General features: G+C 45.6%; 1 protein-coding gene across 1 annotated transcript in view; it reads right to left on the bottom strand.

Moving 5' to 3' along the window:
- LARP4B (La ribonucleoprotein 4B) overlaps window positions 1–19,399 on the bottom strand; it is an 87,958-nt gene that overhangs the window by 3,884 nt on the left and 64,675 nt on the right. Inside the window, exons 7-17 of the mRNA XM_060293700.2 lie at window positions 18,134–18,270; window positions 15,348–15,451; window positions 13,875–13,985; window positions 12,626–12,679; window positions 12,334–12,543; window positions 8,368–8,474; window positions 7,567–7,818; window positions 6,129–6,174; window positions 3,356–3,520; window positions 917–1,035; window positions 705–813 (exon numbers count right to left, since the gene is read on the bottom strand). Of these exons, the coding sequence (XP_060149683.1) occupies window positions 705–813; window positions 917–1,035; window positions 3,356–3,520; window positions 6,129–6,174; window positions 7,567–7,818; window positions 8,368–8,474; window positions 12,334–12,543; window positions 12,626–12,679; window positions 13,875–13,985; window positions 15,348–15,451; window positions 18,134–18,270 (1,414 nt within the window). The remainder of the gene's footprint in view (window positions 1–704; window positions 814–916; window positions 1,036–3,355; window positions 3,521–6,128; window positions 6,175–7,566; window positions 7,819–8,367; window positions 8,475–12,333; window positions 12,544–12,625; window positions 12,680–13,874; window positions 13,986–15,347; window positions 15,452–18,133; window positions 18,271–19,399) is intronic.

Here is a 19,399-nt window from a genome sequence, read left to right as displayed (position 1 = left end):
GAGGTCCGGCTGTCACTTATGGGTGACCTTCAACAGCTGTCTCTGCAAAGCATTTGTACACACTGCAAACTACAGAGGGCTGGAGGTGTGGTTGCAGGAAAGTCAGAGGTAACAACAACAAAAAAGTAGGGTTTTCAGGTAAGTGGAAGCATGAAGGCTAAATGACAGATGAGAACATTTAGAAGTCTGTCACCTCCATCAACCATTTGTAACTTAAAAATAATTAAAAAAAAATAATTTTAACCTATAAAAAAGTTTTCTTTAAAGATTCAACCTAGCAGACAATAAAGGGTTTAACTCCCAAATCTAAACGATAAAGGCCCACCCAAGATCAAACTAGGGACAACACAAATCAGAATTTAAAAAGCTGGACTGAGCACCCAGGGGAGGAGAGAGGAAGAGGAGCTGGCGGTAGGCCTGTGTGGACCCGGGCCGGGTGGGAGGTGGGCGTCCCTCTGATCCGCCCTTGGACCACCCTAAGTCCTAGGGGCATAGGAACTGGAAGCTGTGGCTCCTCGGGCGACAGCCTCACTCTACTGACCCTGAACAAGATGACCCACGGCTGCAGGGACAACGAACAGCCAGATCGGTTAGTTACAATCATTAGCAAATGCCCAGGGTACCCTGCACAGAAAGCGAGCTCAGTGTGCACACAGGCGGCCACCGCTCCAGGGAGCCCCTCCACACCCTTGCCCCCGACATACCGAGACGGCGCCGTCCACCTGCACCGATTTACTTGCAGTCGTGCTCAGGGTGGGAGGAGGTCTGTCCACACTCGGGGTTTCCTTCTGCTTCTCCACCACCTTGGGATCCCTGGAAAGACGCCACCAGGCAGACACGTGAACATCCGGGCCCCACGGGCAGCCCCACAGTGAGCACAGCACGGGGCACGGGCATCAGGTGCAGGTGGACTTACTCGGGCGGGTGGGCAGGGGAGGGGGCACGCTCGCAGGCTGTGGACACGGCACAGGGCACTGAGGGCTCTCGGGGGGGCACCGCGGGGAGAGTGTTCGTGCTTGCGTCTGCGTTCAGGCTCTGAAACCATCAAAAACAGTTTATCACTGCACAGAAGCACGTCCGTCAGATCTTTCTCAATGATCTTAAACACACAACAATGGTACCGGCTTCGCCGTCCTCCCGGGAGCACGGGTGGGCCAGCCCGGAGTACAACTGGACACACTGTGGCCAGGAAGCAGCCCCCGGTCTCCCCTTCCTCTTGGCAGACGTCTCACCGATCTGAGGCCTCCCTCTGTGCATGAGCACGATTGCCTGCAAGCCTGCTTTCCTACCTGAACAGGTACTGAAACCTCCACCCATCTGACACCCCAGTGCCCAGCACCGCCTGGCACGTGATCTGTGAATGTAGAGTCCCCAGCACAATCCAGTACGGCTCACCCGTTTTTACAGGGAAAACCAACAAGGTTACAGCTCCATCCCAATAAACCTGAGTGCCTTGAGGGGTGCAGGTGCTGACATCAGTTCCCACCTGAAAGCAGTGTGTTAACTCTCCTGATTTAACAGGGAACGAAACTGAGGCTTAGTCTGTTTAAGGCAAACACCTGGAGAATGCCAGCCCCATGAGCAGTAACCACTCACACATGTAGCCTTCTGTTAATTAACAAAAAAAAAAGGCAGCAGAGCAAATAAAGAACTGGAAGGGAGACTAACTGCAAACAAGCGTTTTCTCAAAATCTCACTTTTCAAAGCAGATAAAAAGTTCAGAAGTGAGAGGTTCTGGAGGGAGTGAGATGGAGGGAATAGCACTGCCCCCCACCATGGGGCGAGGGTGGTGGTGATGGAGACATGGGGCCCCTGAGAACCACCACCTCTCACGATTTTGTGCTCAAGGCTGGTGGAAACACAGGCATGGAAAACGCCTCCTTCTTGTAAAAGCTCCCTCAAGTCCAGAGCACGCCCGAGACCTCCCCCCTCCCGTCGGAGGCCTCCCAGGGCCCCGCAGAGCCGCCGAGCACTTCACCAAGAAGCAGGGACACAGTCTCTTCCACCTAGAATTGGGCTCAGGCTTCTTAAAAGTAGCAATTCTCGGGCTTCCCTGGTGGCGCAGTGGTTGAGAGTCCGGCTGCCGATGCAGGGGACACGGGTTCGTGTCCCAGTCCGGGAAGCTCCCACATGCCGCGGAGCGCCTGGGCCCGTGTGAGCCACGGCCGCTGAGCCTGCGCGTCCGGAGCCTGTGCTCCTCAACGGGAGAGGCCACAACGGTGAGAGGCCCGCATACCGCAAAAAAAAAAAAAAAAAAAAAAAGAGGAGCAATTCTCTCTTCAAAATAAATTTTACACAAACTCACAATGTAAAAACAGTAAAAATTTAAAAAAAAACCAACAACAAAATACTGTTTTTGAAATGGGGTGGAGGCCTGCTTGTTCTCTTCCCCTGCCCATCCCCAAGGGGAGTAAGGTCAGGGTGAAGCCAGGACTCAGGGTCTCTAACATCATTCCATGGGGCACTGATAACTCAGAATTTAAGACTGACAATAACGCACAAGACATGTCACATTTAATAAGTGCTTCTCTCTCCAAAATACAGGGTCTTGGAATCCTCTCAACCTTGAAGGCTAAAAATGGGAGCAGTAACCACACACTAGTATGAAGACAACTAAAGACCTGGCTTTATAAATCCCACCATGACCCCGCCTGGTACTGAGAGGCGACCCCACCCCTGTGGGGGCTCTGCAGGTGTAGACGGTCTGGACACGGTCTGCAGGGCAGTGCCTTCCCCAACCCAGAGGCCAGGGGTTCTGACTCCTTAGGTCTTCGGACAGTACAGGGTGCTGGTGGGTGGGTTCCCACTGGAGAAAGACATGGTGGGTGGCTGTGGTGGAGCGCCAGGCTGAGAACTCAGCAGGCGCTGGATGAGGCATTCTGGCCACCTCTGCCCTGGTCTGCTTGTCGACTGCAGCAGGGCCACGGGGAGCCCCCGGGCTCTTGCAGCACTTGCTGATTCCCGGGATGTAATCGCTGCAGAGGCATGAATACCACAGAGCTCGCCGACAGCCACCCGTATTACAGTAAAGTTGCCCTGGGCTTCTGGTTATTCATGTAGATTATTAAAAACGTGTTACTTCTGGTATAATTCAGATTTTTCTTTTTTATTCTGCTGACTTGTAAAATAAAAGCAAATCGTGAATAGCAAGAATAAAAATGCAACCTGAGTTTCTGGGTGAGTGAGTGTCTGTACAGTACACCAGTGCAGGGCTCCACCTCTGACCCTACCGCTCAAAACCTATGTGGCCTCTGCAATCACTTATCCTCATAAACCTCTTCCGCATGTGAAAAAAGCACACATGTAAAGAGCGGGACGCCAGCGGTGAGTGAGCATCAGGCTTGGGATAGCTTACCCTTTCTTTGGACGATCCTGTGAGCAAGCCAGACAGCCTGTTCTCAAACAAGTCCTCCGTCTTCAAATGCCCCGCCGCCCCAGGCAGTGGGGGGAAGCTGGAGAGGCCTAATTCAAAGCTCGGGGAGGGCGGCCTGGGCGGTGTTGGAGACTGAGTCTGACTCCTCTGAAAGAGAAGAACACCGTGGAGTCGCCCTGGGGCGGCTGGGTAGGAGGGGCTCAGAAATACCGCAGGTGAGCGATGCAAACACTCGCTCCCTAGTCTTCGAAGGTCCACACCTGTCTGGAGAAACGGATGGCCAATCCAACCCCGCCGACTTGGTCACCTATCAAAGGTCATCTGTCAGGCAACTTCGACCATGAGAGCAGAGCTGAAAAGACGAAACCTCAGGGCTGCTCCCGGCCACGGTCAAACACGCCGGTAAGGGCTGTGTGTGTACGACACCCAGACCCCCGGCAGCCGACAGAGACCAGTGGGGCACAGCAAAGTGACAGATGCACAAGAGCCTAAGTCTCGACATTAAACTTATTCACCTCCGGACAAGTTTTGTGTTATCGCAGCAGAGTCTGTGATCTAAGTCATAAAAGAGAAAGTAAAAGAAAACAAAAGCCACTCTCTCAACTCTGTACAACTTATGTAAAAAATTTCACAAAGATTTCCATTAAAAAAAGTTTAACAAAAAAGGGAGGGAGCTTCAGTTATCTGAAAATTAACTTACTGAAACTCCTTATATTTTTAAAAGGGAGGGGGCTTCAGTTACCTGAAAATTAACTTACTAAAACACCTTATATTTTTAGATCAGTATGTAAAAGCATGGTATTTAATATGAGACTGTTATCACATTCCCTGACTTCAAGAAAGTAAGTGAACTCAGCAAAATAATACCCAAGTAAAACTTATAAGCCAAAGAGAAAGGCAGGAGTCTCAGAAGAAAGGCAGTGATATACTTTTATTGAAACACTCTTAGTCAACCTGCTAGGTAGGAGTCATTCTGTAACATCCAGTTCCTTGGCTGAAACAGACAAGGAACAGAACGGGGAAATGAGTTTGTATTAGGTAGAACACAGGCATTTTTAGTTGAATGGTGGGCTACTTGGACTGGAAGCAATGCTCTCGTGGGGCTCACTTAACTTGAAAGGCCAAGATTTCCCAGAAACTTATACCAACTGGAAGATTATCCCTACAGAAGATCTGTTACAGCTCAAGTGAGAGCAGGTTAAGGATGAAATCGGATCCACGCTGAGCACAGCCCACCTCTCCTTTGGGCCTCCTGCTGCATGTCTCCTCCTTGGCGTAGGTGTCTGAGGGCTGCCTACCTTGCTCGCGTGTGTGCCCTCTGAACCAGGCTGCACAGGTAACCGTGTGGCTACAGCGTGCCCTGTAGTTCAGCATGCTCTAGGTTATGCTCATCTCAAAGCAATTTTTAGAGGCTTTATTTTAAACATCTGCATGTTTCTGAGGTGAACCCAGCTTTTCAGAAGATGAGCGTTTCTAGGAAGAAAGACCTGAGAAAAAATTGACTAAGTATCAACTTTCAGGAAGAAAAGAGGCAATGTTTAACGTTTTTAGGGTCTGAATGGCTTAAGGCAAGGCATGAATGTCAACCCCTGGTCCCGAGGGCGTGGCCAGGCCACCTGCTCACACATCTGCAACCTGCCCCCAAGCTTCTCAGGTGTTCAGAACACCCAGTGCAGCAATGGGCTCACTGTCGAGTACACACACCTGAGCCACATGTGTGGGCATCTGAGTGGTTCCAGGTATGAACACGCAGATCAGGAACACAAAACAGAATGAAATGGAAATGGCAATAGAAAAACATTTCACCTTTGCAGGTAATGCAGTGACCAGGGGCAATGATTCCTGCAGGGTAACTAGTACCTGAAGAGATAGTCAGATGCCTGTCTTGTTAGTCCAAATGTAACAGGAATTCATGCATTCCAGCTGGAACCAACCGATATAAACTGCCTTACCACAGGGTCACCAAAAACTAGACTGAACTGACCAACATGGTAAAATTAGGGTGTTCATTTACTACCAATTTGCACTTTCTAAGTTCTAGGCAAATACAGTAATGAGAATGTACACACTCAATGGCTTGGGGTCCAGACCAAGAACTGTCTCAAGGCCTTTTCCAGGCCCTGAATGTGGAGCTCTACGAGAGCCCACGTCTACATGCACACCGCCCACGCTCTCCCCTGCAGAGCACCACCCAGAGGGGGAGCTGGTCAATCACCCTAAGCAGACACAACCACGTCTCCTGTACTTACCACTCACATAAACCCATCACTTATTTTGGGTTTGTCCTGACCCTAAGTTACATGCAGCAAAAATCAACAATGCTTTCTACACAGTGGATACAGAGTAAAATATTTTGAATGAAAAATACTGATGAGCTAATTCCTACGTGAGAGAAGTTTATTCTGCTTGCCCAAACTCGTGATTCCGGTGATTTCAAAGTACACTACCTGGTCACCCACACAGAAAGCACTCATCTGGACAAGTGTAAACAGACCACATATGTGCATGATGCACTCCTGGGTGCACCTATGTGCCGCATAGGACACGCAGGTGCCAGCAGTTCCTCAGGAAACCAGCCACCACCACCTCCTCTTTAGAGCATCAAAAAAAGGTCTATTATCACCTAGCGGACACCACATTACGAGAAAATCTCTTTTGAAAAGCTCTTTCTCACATCTTAATTAAATCTCAGGTTTGTTTAGTGTAAGCTAGGTTTAAGCATCTTGTGAAAGTGGCACAGGCCTGATGTACTCACTGTGAACTTCTCCTCCCGTTTCTTCCGGTAACCAAAGGAATTTTTCCTAGAGGAGAGGAAAGCAGAAGACTGTTAACTTTTCCCGTTTGAAACAATTTCACTGAGCACAGTATGTGCAGACACATTCAGTCTTCATGACTTTGTAATCTTTTATAGATGACTTTTGATTTTAAAATCCCAACCTTAAGAAGTGTAAGCAAAACAAAAAAAAATTTATAGTAAAGAAGTAAAATTGAGGTCTAGATAGGTAAATAAAAGAAAATATTTATTGAAGGAATTTTCCCATTTAGAATTTTTGTTATGATATGAACATCTGAATATCCATTCAGTTGGAGTGGCAAGATATGTAAAGTGTGACACTGAGCTATAAAGGTGAATTGTTAAAAAATGGTAATGACAATCTATCCAATTTATCATCAAAAGGAAAAGCTCCCAAGTAGCCTAGTCCACTCCTGCACCCCTGGCCCTCACTCCAGTGAACCACATGGGGTTTCTGAGCTCCAAGCACTTCCTCTCCCCATCTGCCAGCCTTCCACTCCACAGTTCCTGAGGCACATTTCCAACATCCAGAGTCTGACCCGCCAGCATTGGCGCCGTTCCCTGCACAGCAGCTTAAACCGCAGCAACAACCCCACCTACTGAGTGGATGTCACGGCAGGCCCAAAGGCACCAAGACACTTCACTGCCCGGACGGGCTTCCGTGGCCTAACAGTTCACACATTAATTCCCATTTATAATTTCATTTTTATTTATTTACCCTTTGTCATTTCAGCTGAACGCAAAGACTCCCTAAGGGCCCGTATTATGTAAGTTGAAAAGGAATTTAGAAATAATCTTGACCAATTCCACCCCTGATGGGCCCAGCAAGGCCTGACTGCGAAGACGGAGCCGCCTGGGGTCCCTCCCGCTCCCACAGCACCGGGAGCACACCCCCCCCGCCAGAAGGAGCTCCTGGAGGCAGACCACGTCCTCCGTACATAATACTCAGAAAAGTAGTCTTTACTTACAGGTTTCAAAGTGGGTTTACAACAGGAAAAGCTTATGGAGGCTGAGCCCACGCTAGATACGCTAGATGTGTGCTGGAGCGCATGTCCTTCCTGACATGCCGCGGGGGGGGGGGGGGGGGGCGGCGGCGGGGGCGGTCTGTCCGTTCAGTTCTCCACACATAATGACTGTGACCCAAGGCAGCCTGGCCCACCCTCAGTTCCCACTGAACAGTGTCCTGTTACCACAAAGATGGAACTGGTCAAGTCTCTGCTCTAAAAGTAACACCCCTGAGTAATTATATAAAACCTTGGATGGTTACAGCCTTCCATTTGATTTTCTGTGATGGACTTGAAAATAATGATTATAAAACACATCTGAATTAATGGAATCTGACACTACGAATAGTTTCTAAGTACACAGTACCTGTCCAAATGAAATTGTGAACACTCACCTCCCTCTACCTAAGCCCGGAGAGGACTCGAGGCTGCTCTGTTCCACCCGCCCGGGCCCCGCGTCTCTCTTGGCGTAGACTGGAGGGTTCTGTAGCCGAGCTCGAGGCTGACCCGTCTGCCTCGTTTGTGGGCTCCGCACACCGTTCATCAACCGGTCCGCAGTGAAGTTAAATATCGAAGGACTTTCTAACAGCCCGGGCCCTCTCTCTGCACTGGGAATGGCATGGCGCAGATGAGATTTACTAGGATTCCTGTAAATAAAATGTTTGTATACGCTCAGTTCTAAAATGATCATGGCATTATGAAAAAAGCGTGCTAATGCAGAAATGGCTAAGCTAAAATGTGCTTTCTTTTTAGGAAAAATATTAAAAATGTTACTTAGTTAGTTCATAATATGTCTGATAATGCAAATCTAAATGCAGTATGGACGTTCTGCTGGGCTGTAGCCCAGGTCTAAATTAAAAGCAGGCGCATGCAGATGCAAGCTGTCCCAGAAGCCTTTGTCTCACGAGTCTACCCTCTACGTAGGCGTTGCAACACGCATTTCAGGGTTTAATGCTCACAGAATGGAATTCCACGCCTTGAGTCGTTTTACTCCTGGTGGACATTACTGGTGGTCAAATCTACCATTAGCCAGCACAGAACAGCCTCTTCACTTAGTGTGACTCACCCAAATGGTGAGAATGACGGAGGTTTAACACATTTGCTTTTGCTTTGCTTTGAAAATATACAATGTGGCAGTGACCTCTTGTTACAAACCCTGGGGAAATAGCAGCCTTTCAACCCCTCACGGGACTTGCCTGCTCCTTGGAGGGTATTGTCTGAGTGAAGTCAGAGGAGATGCTGCAGGTTTGAAGGTTGGAGACGTGAACCCATTTATAAATCCAGTATTTGGAAATGGCGTTACCTAGATTCATTAAAAACAAACAGACTTCAGGCTGGTTAACACTGGTCGCTGACGTTCCATGTCATACTTGGAGTGCTCGCCGTGGAGAAGAGCACTGGGTAGGACTACTGCTAATGGCCAAGACTTCTTGATCCAGGCTGGGGCCGAGACCTCACAACAGCCCCACGAGGAAGCCGCCTCACACGTGTGGAGGGAAGCGTCTGCCCCCACCCCGCCTCGCCCGGTGCTGAGCACAGGCTGAGCACGTGATCCCACACTCTCAGCCCGGTGCCCGGACTGACACCCACGATGTGCCGACATCAAGTCAACAACTCTTCATTCCTGATGACTTTAATAAAATCCATCAAAGCTCTCAATCTTGGGGGCATTTAGGGATCTATTTCACAATCACTGCCTTTGAGAATGCCCTTTTAGCCTCACCTGCATGCAAGTCTTGCTGAGTATCACGATATTTTCAGGTCATTAACAATTATGCCCCAAGTCACAATTTATGGCGATATACTTCATAAACATATACTGACATATATGTCAGAAGAAAATTAAACAGGGTCACAGTGCCCTTAAAAGATACAATCCTAAACATAATCTTAAAACATTAAAAAAATTAAGTACAGAATTTTAAATATCAGCCAACTACTAAAAAATCTAGTCACAACAAAAATAAGATCGAACTTAGTGTTGAAATAGTTTTTAAAAATCATGAAAAGAGCGATCACTCCTGTTTTCTGGATTCTGAACATGTGGTTTCACACAATTTCTGTATAAACAACATTCCCTGATGGATTGAAAGGCATTTAACTCCTTGGTGCCATCCAGTTCTGACCTCACGTTTTCACTAAATTGAGAGATACAAATAGGCCACTCCTTGTTTGGGGAAAAGGAAAAGACAAAAAGCCGGCAATTCCTCTTAACTAGAGCTAACCAAAAGCTGTAATAGGATGATTAAAAACAGCTTAAGACCAAAACAAATCATTCCAAATTTTGAAAAAGAAAATGAAAGCAATAAAAGGGAAATGCTGAGGGAGAAAGATACAGTTAAAACTGTGTTAGGGGACTTTCCTGGTGGTGCAGTCGTTAAGAATCCACCTGCCAATGCAGGGGACAAAGGTTTGAGCCCTGGTCCAGGAAGATCTCACATGCCACAGAGCAACTAAGCCTGCGTACCACAACTACTGAGTCTGTGCTCCAGAGCCCACAAGCCACAACCACTGAGCCTGCGTGGCACAATTACTGAAGCTTGCACGCCTAGAGCCTGTGCTCCGCAACAAGAGAAGCCACCACAATGAGAAGCCTGAGCACTGCAACGAAGAGTAGCTCCCGCTCGTTGCAACTAGAGAAAGCCCAAGCACAGCAACGAAGACCCAATGCAGCCAAAAATTAATAAATAAATACGTAAATAAATAAATTTATTTTTAAAAAAACCGTGTTAGGGATTTCCCTGGTGGCACAGTGCTTAAGAACCTGCCTGCCAATGCAGGGGACACGGGTTTGATCCCTGGTCCGGGAAGATCCCACATGCCGCGGAGTAACTAAGCCCGTGAGCCGCAACTACTGAAGCCCATGCACCTAGAGCCTGTGCTCAGTAACAAGAGAAGCCACCAGAATGAGAAGCCTGCACACAGCAATGAAGAGTAGCCCCTGCTCGCCACAACTAGGGAAAGCCCGCGTGCAGCAATGAAGACCCAACGCAGCCAAAAATAAATTAAAAAGCAACAAGAAAAAACCTCCAAAAAACTGTGTTAAGATCTCCAAAGCTCTTCTGAGGAACTACCATATATTCAGAAATACATCTATCACACCAGAACCAGAGTTTGAAGATTGTAAATCATGATAAGAACAATTGAGACGAATCATTTCATACCTGTAATTTTACATATAAAACCCTGGTATTTAAGTAATTTTTCTCAAGAGTTTAAAAATAAATTGGTTGCTAACGCAGTAATTTAACACAACTTGCTGAGAATTAACAGGCCTCATCTTGTCACTTCTGCTCAAAATGACGCAGTCTGTTTTACAACGGGCCTCACGTGGCCCAGCCAGATCAAAGGAACCAGCTGCACGGCCAGACTACCACCCAGGAAGCGAGGGCCCCCACTTGGGACAGGGACAAATACGATTAAGCGAGATTAGAAAAACAAGCACAGCAGTGAGACTCCTTTGGAGGAATCATTCAACCAAGAATTGACGGATGCTATTCCCCTTGAAGATTTCCTTGCTCACGATACATTAACTGCATGGCTCTCGGTACACTTCCATGGAACGCGGTGAGGATTTCAAAACAGCAGTGTGTTTTCTTACCATAAGGATTCACTCAACAGAGACGGAGCGCTACCTTGTGTGCTCACTGCTCTCGTCCCACGCTGGCCCTGGGCTCCTGAGGGCTGTCCCTCATCCCCATCCATCCTCCCGGCCCTCATGCCTCAGGACACACTCAAGGCCTGGACAGTCTGGCCCTGACAGACCTTACCAACCTCCCCTCCCAGTCACTGCTTCAGCCTCTGCTTTAGCTCAGAAATACTCAGAGATTCACACAACTGTCGCCTGTCCGACATGTGCCTTTCCTGGACACGCATCTTGACATTCTGTGCAAAACAGGCACCAGGTACCCAGGTGCACCAATGCTCCCTCCCCCACGCCTGCCCTCTCACCATCAGTGGTCCCGACTATCCCCAGACTTGGCCACAGCCATACCTTCAGGGTTACTCAGTTCCTGCTCTTTGACCACAACTCTCCCCATGGCCCACCCTCCGCAGAGCAGCCCTGATTCTCACATCCCGCTCCATCAGACTCCTGCAATCGCCAGACATGGCCCGCCAATCACGCTAACATCTAGAGCAGCACAGCTGGAGAAAAGTGATGGATCCATTACACATCTATCGAGTCTAACCACAGGCCTTAAACAGGCCAAAATCTGTAAAAATTAATCACTCCAGCCAGCTGTAGGGCTGGTGTGAGAAATAAAGCTTATAAGACAGTACAGGCAGACCTCAGAGATACCATGGGTTCAGTTCCAGCAATAAAGCAAATGTCACAATAAAGCAAGTCACACAAATTTTTTGGTTTCCCAGTGAGCATGAAAATTATGTTTACACTATCCTATTGTCTAAGTGTACAAAAGTATTATACCTTACAAAAACAATGTACACACCTTAATGAAAAAATACTTTATTGCTAAAAACTGCTAATCATCCTCTGAGCCTTCAGTGAGTCTAAGATCACTGATGACAGATTACCATGACAAATATAATTATAATGAAAAAGTTTGAAATACTGTGAGAATTACCAAATGTGACACAGAGGCACAAAGTGAGCACTGTTGGAAAAATGGCACCAAAAGACTTGCTCAATGCAGGGTTGCCAAAACCTGCAATTTGTAAAAAAAAGAAAACCAAAAAAACGGAGTACCTGCAAAGCGCAATAAAACGAGGCCTGTCTATATGTCTTCCACTTGTCCTGGATTGTTAGAAGCCTATTAAACACCCTTTTCTCCTTCAAACCATGTCCCGTTGGGTTCCCCTCTGTGCTCAGAAGGACCCCGGCTAGCCTACAACTCGTAATCACATTTTGTGTTTTTCTAGGGATTACACAGCTTAGGAAAGGAAATGCTAGACAGGAGGGGAGGCAAACCAGGCAAAGGATCGGGATCTCATTATTGGAAAGGTTTTTAAAAATTTACACAGTTCCATATTTATCTCTCAATTAAACTGAAAATCCACCAGAGAACCTGAAGGCCTGTTTTACTATGGCAAACGGCATCCGTACTGGTTTCCCCGGTTAGAGGAAGATCTTATTCTCTAAAGCACCCAGTGTCTGCCACAGGGTTGTCTGCCATAGAAGCTCCAGTGAAGCCAGGACTCACCAAGGGCGGATCAAGATAGCTATGTGTCGCTGACCATGTCTGGGGGGCGATCAGGCTGTAGAGAGGAAACTGCTGCTGGGGGCTGTAGACTGGAGGTAAGTAAAACGATGCGGTGTAGCGCTGCTGTGTGTAGAGGCTCATGTCCAGAGGTCTAAAGCCATTCTTTGGCAAAAATGTGTTTATAGCTATTGCCTTCGCTTTTATCCGTGCCTGTTTGAAAACATGTAAGTTTCTCTTAGAACACTTAAGGACACTGGTTTGCAGATAAAGTATAACCAATGATCTTGCTTACCTTAATTGGTTTTCCTTGAAAAGTTTTGACTTCTTCTCGCAGATATTTGTAAGCCTGAAGACAAAATCATTCATAACACCATTGTGTTAATTTTATAAATAAGATGAACCTATAATTAATTCAGCACCTCAAATAAGCAATTATATAGTTAAAATATGGTGGATAGGACCTAGCACAGTGATTCTTAACCTTTTTGGGTCACAGATTCCTTAAAAGATCCTGATAAGAGCTATGGAGCCCCTATCCAAAATTCTCATTAATGTAATACTGTAAATTGACTATACGTCAATAAAAAAGAAAAAAAGGAAAAAAGTTCTTATGAACAGTATTTGTATACAATTTTGTAAGTGTTAATAGAAACCATAAAAGCATCTCACAGATCATAGGCTAAGAATCCTTACCTGGGAAAACAATGGATACCAAGGTCCTAGTAATAACCCCAATATGAACTTGGAATTACAGTTTAGGAAATGAAAGGATTACGATCGCAATATTCAAAAGTCATTATTTGTGAAGCTCCTGATTCTGCTCCAAATTCTCCTACATAACTCCGAAGGCTCTGACCCATGTGACTCAGCCTCAGGCCATATTCCCCACGCAGGTAAGGGGGGCTTGCACCTGCCCCACAGACCTGCCTTTTCTCACCTCCCATCACCTTGCTCCTCCTAGTCCTTCTTTCCCTTCCATCCAGTTAAGACCCATCTTTCAGATTCTTGTTTCTCTCTTCTGAACCCACAGCAGCCTCAAATGTGTTAACGCCTCACACTCTACTGCCATTCCTTTACGCAGGCTAGAGTTTCCCCTGAATATGATGCTTCCTTCAAGGGCAGGGAGACGTCTGAGCTCCATGCCTCTCACAGAGCTTCTCAATGCCTTTTCAAGCACCTTGTAATACAAGGCTGCCCAGGGAAAGTTAGAATTAGGTTCAAACTTCCCAAACACTTTTCCAAATATTAAAACCTTTATCTGTACAGAGATAAGAAAAGAACTAGTTTTCCTAGGCTGCCTGTCTTACATGTCCTTAGAAAATAACGTCTATGCTTTTCACATCGCTACAAAACTGTCTACACATACAACTTTTTAGGTTTCTTCAACCTGATTTCCCTGCACCTTATGTTCACACTCAACACCACATGTGATCGTAATCTCCGTGCCCACGTTTAGTCCCACAATGTACTGACTGCTAAGTACTGGTAAACTCTGTCCTTTGTGGCAGAACAGGTGGGGGGTAAGGGGAGGAAGAACTTACCTGTTGTGCATCTGCTTCTGTTTCAAATGTAATAAACCAATTATCATTATAGGCAAATTCACAGTTTATAAATCTCGGTAAGTTATCTCCTTTAAATAGTGCTTCTACTTCCTACAGGAAACAGAGAGGTTAGGAATTAATTCTCAACTACGCCACTGTTTGTCCTCACCAAAGAAACACGGTGCCCACGCTTAAGGACAGATGCCTAGAAGACAACCCCAGCACACCGAAGTCCAGGGCCCTCTCTCAAGGTGGCTGAGGAGTTCAGTGTGGCTTCCAGAATTAGGATCCCATTGTCACAGGAAATAAAATTCACAACCCACTGACAGCTTTCCTGATCCCTAAGAGACCCGAAACTAAATTAATAGGAAAATATTTTATTTTACCAGTAGCAAATAACTACACAATTTGGAGCCAGAGAAAGGTAATTTAAGAAATCTAAAAATTAGCTGGCCTTTTGCTTCCAGCCAAGATGGACTACATTTACCCTCCCATATGAAATAATTACAAACAAAAGACAAAATATATGAAATAGCATTTTTCAGACAGTGGACCTCGGGCCATGCAGGACAGCAATCCCTGAGAGGGACAGGTACAGACAGGTCCTCGAGTGCCTGACTCACATATGGGGCTTCCAGGCCGTGGTGCCAGGAGGGTGGGCACAGGCCCAGCCCAAAGCTGCAGAAATAGCAACCTGAAGTGATGAGAGGTTTCCCCTAGAGCTCTCTGGGATCGAGGAGTATCTCCACCAGCCTGAGTGGAAAACAATCCTAACTCAGGACATCAGGTGGAGCTCTCAGGAAGCACTGCCCCAGGGGGAGGCCAGTCTGCTTCCACCAGTTCCAAGTCACTTAACTGAGCCTCGTAACAGAGCTCAAGAACATGTACAGAAAGGAGTACAAAAACACTCTGTACCCAATGAAATAAAATCCAAAATGCCTGGCTGGCATCCATTCAAAAATTGCAAGGCACACAAAGAAATAGAAAAATATGACTTATAATGAAAAAATCAACCAGTCAAATTAAACCCAGAAATGCACCGATACTGGCACGTCGGCTCAAATCAAGCACAGGCCACACTGGTGTTCATTGCATCCTTCTCATCGTGAAAATTTGTTTTGGAAAGTGATTTAACATGAAAATATGTTCTCTGTCTCAACTTGTTGGTTTACTATTCTTATTTTTAAATGAATAAATATTTAAACCTTTTCTCTTTCTAACTTCGAAATACTGAAGTTACCATAAACTCTACTTTTTTCAGCGTGAAATGTGTAATGGAGTCCTGAGACCAAAAAGTTTGAGAACCACTCTTACAAATGAATCACACTGTAACTATCAGAGTGTGTAAAATCTTGGGAAAAAAGTGTTACTGTACATATTTCTGCTTTAAAATACATCTTCCAAAAACCACAGAAACAAACAAAAAACCCACCCAAAAAAGTCCAAGTTTCCTTCAGAGGAGAAATGACTTACTTCTACAGGGGTGGATTCAGGTATTTCACGTAATATTACTATGCAACGATTCTGATTTGGCCTTACTTTTTCTCCCTTCTCATCCACTTGGACTAAAGGTAAAGCTGTAAAGAGAAGAGAAATGGATGATACACAAATATTAAAACAAAGCAACCATTTGCACTACATCGGGACCTAACGTAGATACTCTAGCGGGACGTGTTAGACTACATCGCCAGACGCGTTAAAGAAAGCCGTATACAACGGGAAAACTATCAAAAGTCTTGATAGCTTAACACAAGCTATCAAAAGGTTTTAGACCAATCTTGCACATTACAATTAGGGGCTCTGGGGAGCCCTGTGGGAGCTGTAACAGAGGTAACGCTATGACACAGGTTCTCCATAGCTCAAACAACTCCAAGTCGGTCACAATGCAGGGCTAGAGACTTTCTCTTTCTACAAGTCCCCAAAACAAGACACTTTCCTGTCTCCTTACGACTTAATTTTGAACTCACAGAAGTTGTCAAGCACCCTCCACTCAGCCTTCCCTAACGATGGATCTTACATGACCACAATCCACCACTGAAACAAGGGTCAATGCTGCCAGCACGGGGACAGGCCCAATTCAGGTTTCACCAGCTTTTGCCTTATCTCCTTTTGTTAGGTTTTGTTTTTTGGTGTCACTCTATGAAATTCTATCACATGCAGACTCAGGTCATAGCACACCAGGATCAAAATCAGGGCTCAGAGCTGTGTACCACCACGAAGACATATATTACCAACATCAGAAATGGAAACATCCCTTAGTACCAAAGCTAACTTTTGGGAAGTAGGATCCATGAGAGAAAAGAAAACTCAAGGCCCATGTGGTTTCTGGAGAATCCTACCAAATGTCAAGAAAAAAAATAACAATTCTGTAGTACAAACTCTTCTGAACTTAAGAAAGTACTTTCCAATTCAACCTATGAAGCCAGCAGTTCTTTGATACCCAAACTAAACAAAGGCATTACAAAACAAGAAAACTATAGACCAATATCTCCCATGAACAATAAAAATTCTTACCAAATATTGCCAAATTGAATCTAACAATATATAAAGATGGGAATACAAAATGAATGACAAGTGGATTTTTCTCAGTAATGCAAGGTTGGTTTACCAAAAGAAATAAGCAATATAATTCACCATATTAATGGACTAAAAAACAAAAAAAAACCCCACACAACTATCTCATAGATGCAGAAGCATTTGACAAAATCCAACATTCATTCCTGATAAAAATTCTCAGATAACTAGGAATAGAAGGGAAACCTCCTCACCTACAAAAAAAACCAACGTCTAGCATCTTTCTTACTAGAAGACGGGCCAAGGCAAGGATGCTGACTCTCCCCACTTCTATTCAACACAGCACTGGAGGCTTAAGCCAGGGCAATAACACAAGAAATAGAAATTACATACACCCAGACTGGGTGTAAGAAGGTAACCTTTTCATTCACTTTCATTCAAGTTGAGCTCTATGTAGAAAATCTGATACAATTTCCATAAAAAACTAGGATTGTGAGTTTCAAAAGGTTTAAGTATACAAGATTAATATTCAAAAATAAATTTTATTCCTACATACTAGCACCGAACACCTAGAAATTGAAATAAAAATATTTATGCCCAAATATGAAATACTTAGTTATAAATCTGGTAAGATATGAAATACCTGCACTATGAAAACTGCAAAACATTGCCAAGAGAAAAATTTTTAAGATTTTTCTAAATGAATGGAGAGATATCCTATGTTCATGAATTAGAAAACCCAATACTGTTAAAATGTCAATAGTCCCCAAACTGATTTATAGATTTAATGTAATCCCAGTAAAAATACCAATAGGACCTTCTGAAAGAACAAAATGTCGATTCTAAAATTCACAAGGAAATGCCAAGCATTTGGAAGAGCCAAAACAAAGCTGGAGATTTTGCAACTACTCTAAGATGTACTATAAAAGCCAGTACCATCCAGACACTGCAGCAATGGCATCAAAACAGACACAATAGATTGAGGACAGACATACGGCCCAGAGAGAAACCCACACATACAGGGATACATGATTCTCACGATGGCACAAAGGCAGTACAGTGGAGAAGTAGAGTGTTTTCAACAAACGGGCTGGAAGAGCAGCACATTCACATGCAAGGGGGTAGAGAGCTCATACCACATACAAAAATCAGCTGACAACAGATCACAGACCTAAAAATGTAAACCCTAAAACTAAAACTTCTAGGAGAAAATCCTTGTGACCCTGAATTAAGCAAAGATTTCTTAGGCACAATACCAAAAGCAAGATCCATAAAAGAAAAAAATTAACAAATTGGACTATATAAAAAAACTGAAAACTCTGCTTTTCAAAAGACATTAGAACAAAAAGAGAAGCCACAGACTGGGAGAATGTATTTGCAAATCACATCTCCAATAAGGACAAATACAGATATGTGCATCTCAAATTGCACACAAATACACACTCCTTAAATCTCACCTGTAATAAAACTAATTTAAAAAAAAGTGGTGGGGGTGGGGCATCTGCACAGACAGCTCAGAAAGGCAGCACATGAAAAGACTGCCCAGTGTCATCAGGCACTAAAGAAACAGAAATTAAAACTACAATGAGATACCACCGCCCACCTGCTAGAAAACCTACAGTGGCCCATCTGTGACGCCAGGCCTGGGTACCTTAGCACGAATGGCTGTGAATCTAAGCATCACACTGGCAAGAAAAATGCTGTCAAGACCACGTACGATGCAGCCTGGGCTGCAGTCTACTTACATCTCAGCACTTCGACAATCAGGTCTATGTCGGTGCTGAGCTTCTTGATGTGGTCCAGGTTAGCTACCGTGGTGATTGGCACGTACTGATCACTGTCCATCTGCGATATAAGGTACATGTCACTAGCAAGGTTCTCCCTGGAGAAAGAAGACAATCTGTCTTAATTCACAACTTCTTTAAAAGGAACCTTCACAAGAGGCACGAGTGTGGTACGGTACTGCCCTGGAGTGAGAGCTGAGTTCAACCCCCACCCCGCCGCCGCGATTTGCCATCTCTCTGACCTTACGTCGATTTTGTCAAAGACATCTGGGGAGGCAGAGAGAGCAAAAGTAAAAGTGTACTGCACTTTATATGATCAAAATTAATGAGCAGGTAAATCTTTAAAAAAATGTATTTATAGCTCATCTTTGTTCTAAAAAGTGTTTTGAGTAGCTTTTTAAAAATAGAAACACAGGGCTTCCCTGGTGGCACAGTGGTTGAGAGTCCGCCTGCCGATGTAGGGTACACGGGTTCGTGCCCCGGTCCAGGAGGATCCCACCTGCCGCAGAGCGGCTGGGCCCGTGAGCCATGGCCGCTGAGCCTGCGCGTCCGGAGCCTGTGCTCCGCAACGGGAGAGGCCACAACAGTGAGAGGCCCGAGTACCGCAAAACAAAAAAAACATAACAAAAACAAACAAAAAAATAGAAACACAACTTCTTTTTTTTTACATTGATATTTATTTATTCATTCATTCATTCATTCATTCATTTATTGCGGTACGCGGGCCTCTCACTGTTGTGGCCTCTCCCGTTGCAGAGCACAGGCTCCGGACGCGCAAGCCCAGCGGCCATGGATCACAGGCCCAGTCACTCTGCGGCATGTGGGATCTTCCCGGACCGGGGCACGAACCCGTGTTGCCTGCATCAGCAGGTGGACTCTGAACCACTGCGCCACCAGGGAAGCCCCGAAACACAACTTCTTAAAGTAAGGAAACACAGCTAAGAGAATGAAAAAGTAAGAAAAATGTGATAAGGCCAAGAAAGGCTGGTGCCCAGAGTGCTTGCAGTTCAGGCTGAACACTTGTCAGAGGGGCTGTGACTCCAACTCTGGCCTCAACAGCCCTCTGCAGCAGAGGACGGAAAAGCAGTAAAGTGAGTGACCAACAGCACGACCCAGGACTAAAACCTGTGAGGCTGACCACCTATGGCTCCACCATCAGAGTCCAAGTCCGTGGGCAGGGGATGGGGGTAGGGGGGATCTCGACTTCCTACAGATGGACGTACAGAC

This window comes from Globicephala melas, chromosome 2, assembly GCF_963455315.2.
Source record: "Globicephala melas chromosome 2, mGloMel1.2, whole genome shotgun sequence".
Taxonomy (NCBI): domain Eukaryota; kingdom Metazoa; phylum Chordata; class Mammalia; order Artiodactyla; family Delphinidae; genus Globicephala; species Globicephala melas.
Note: the sequence above shows the minus strand (reverse complement) of the source record. Positions and strands in the feature narration are given on the sequence as shown.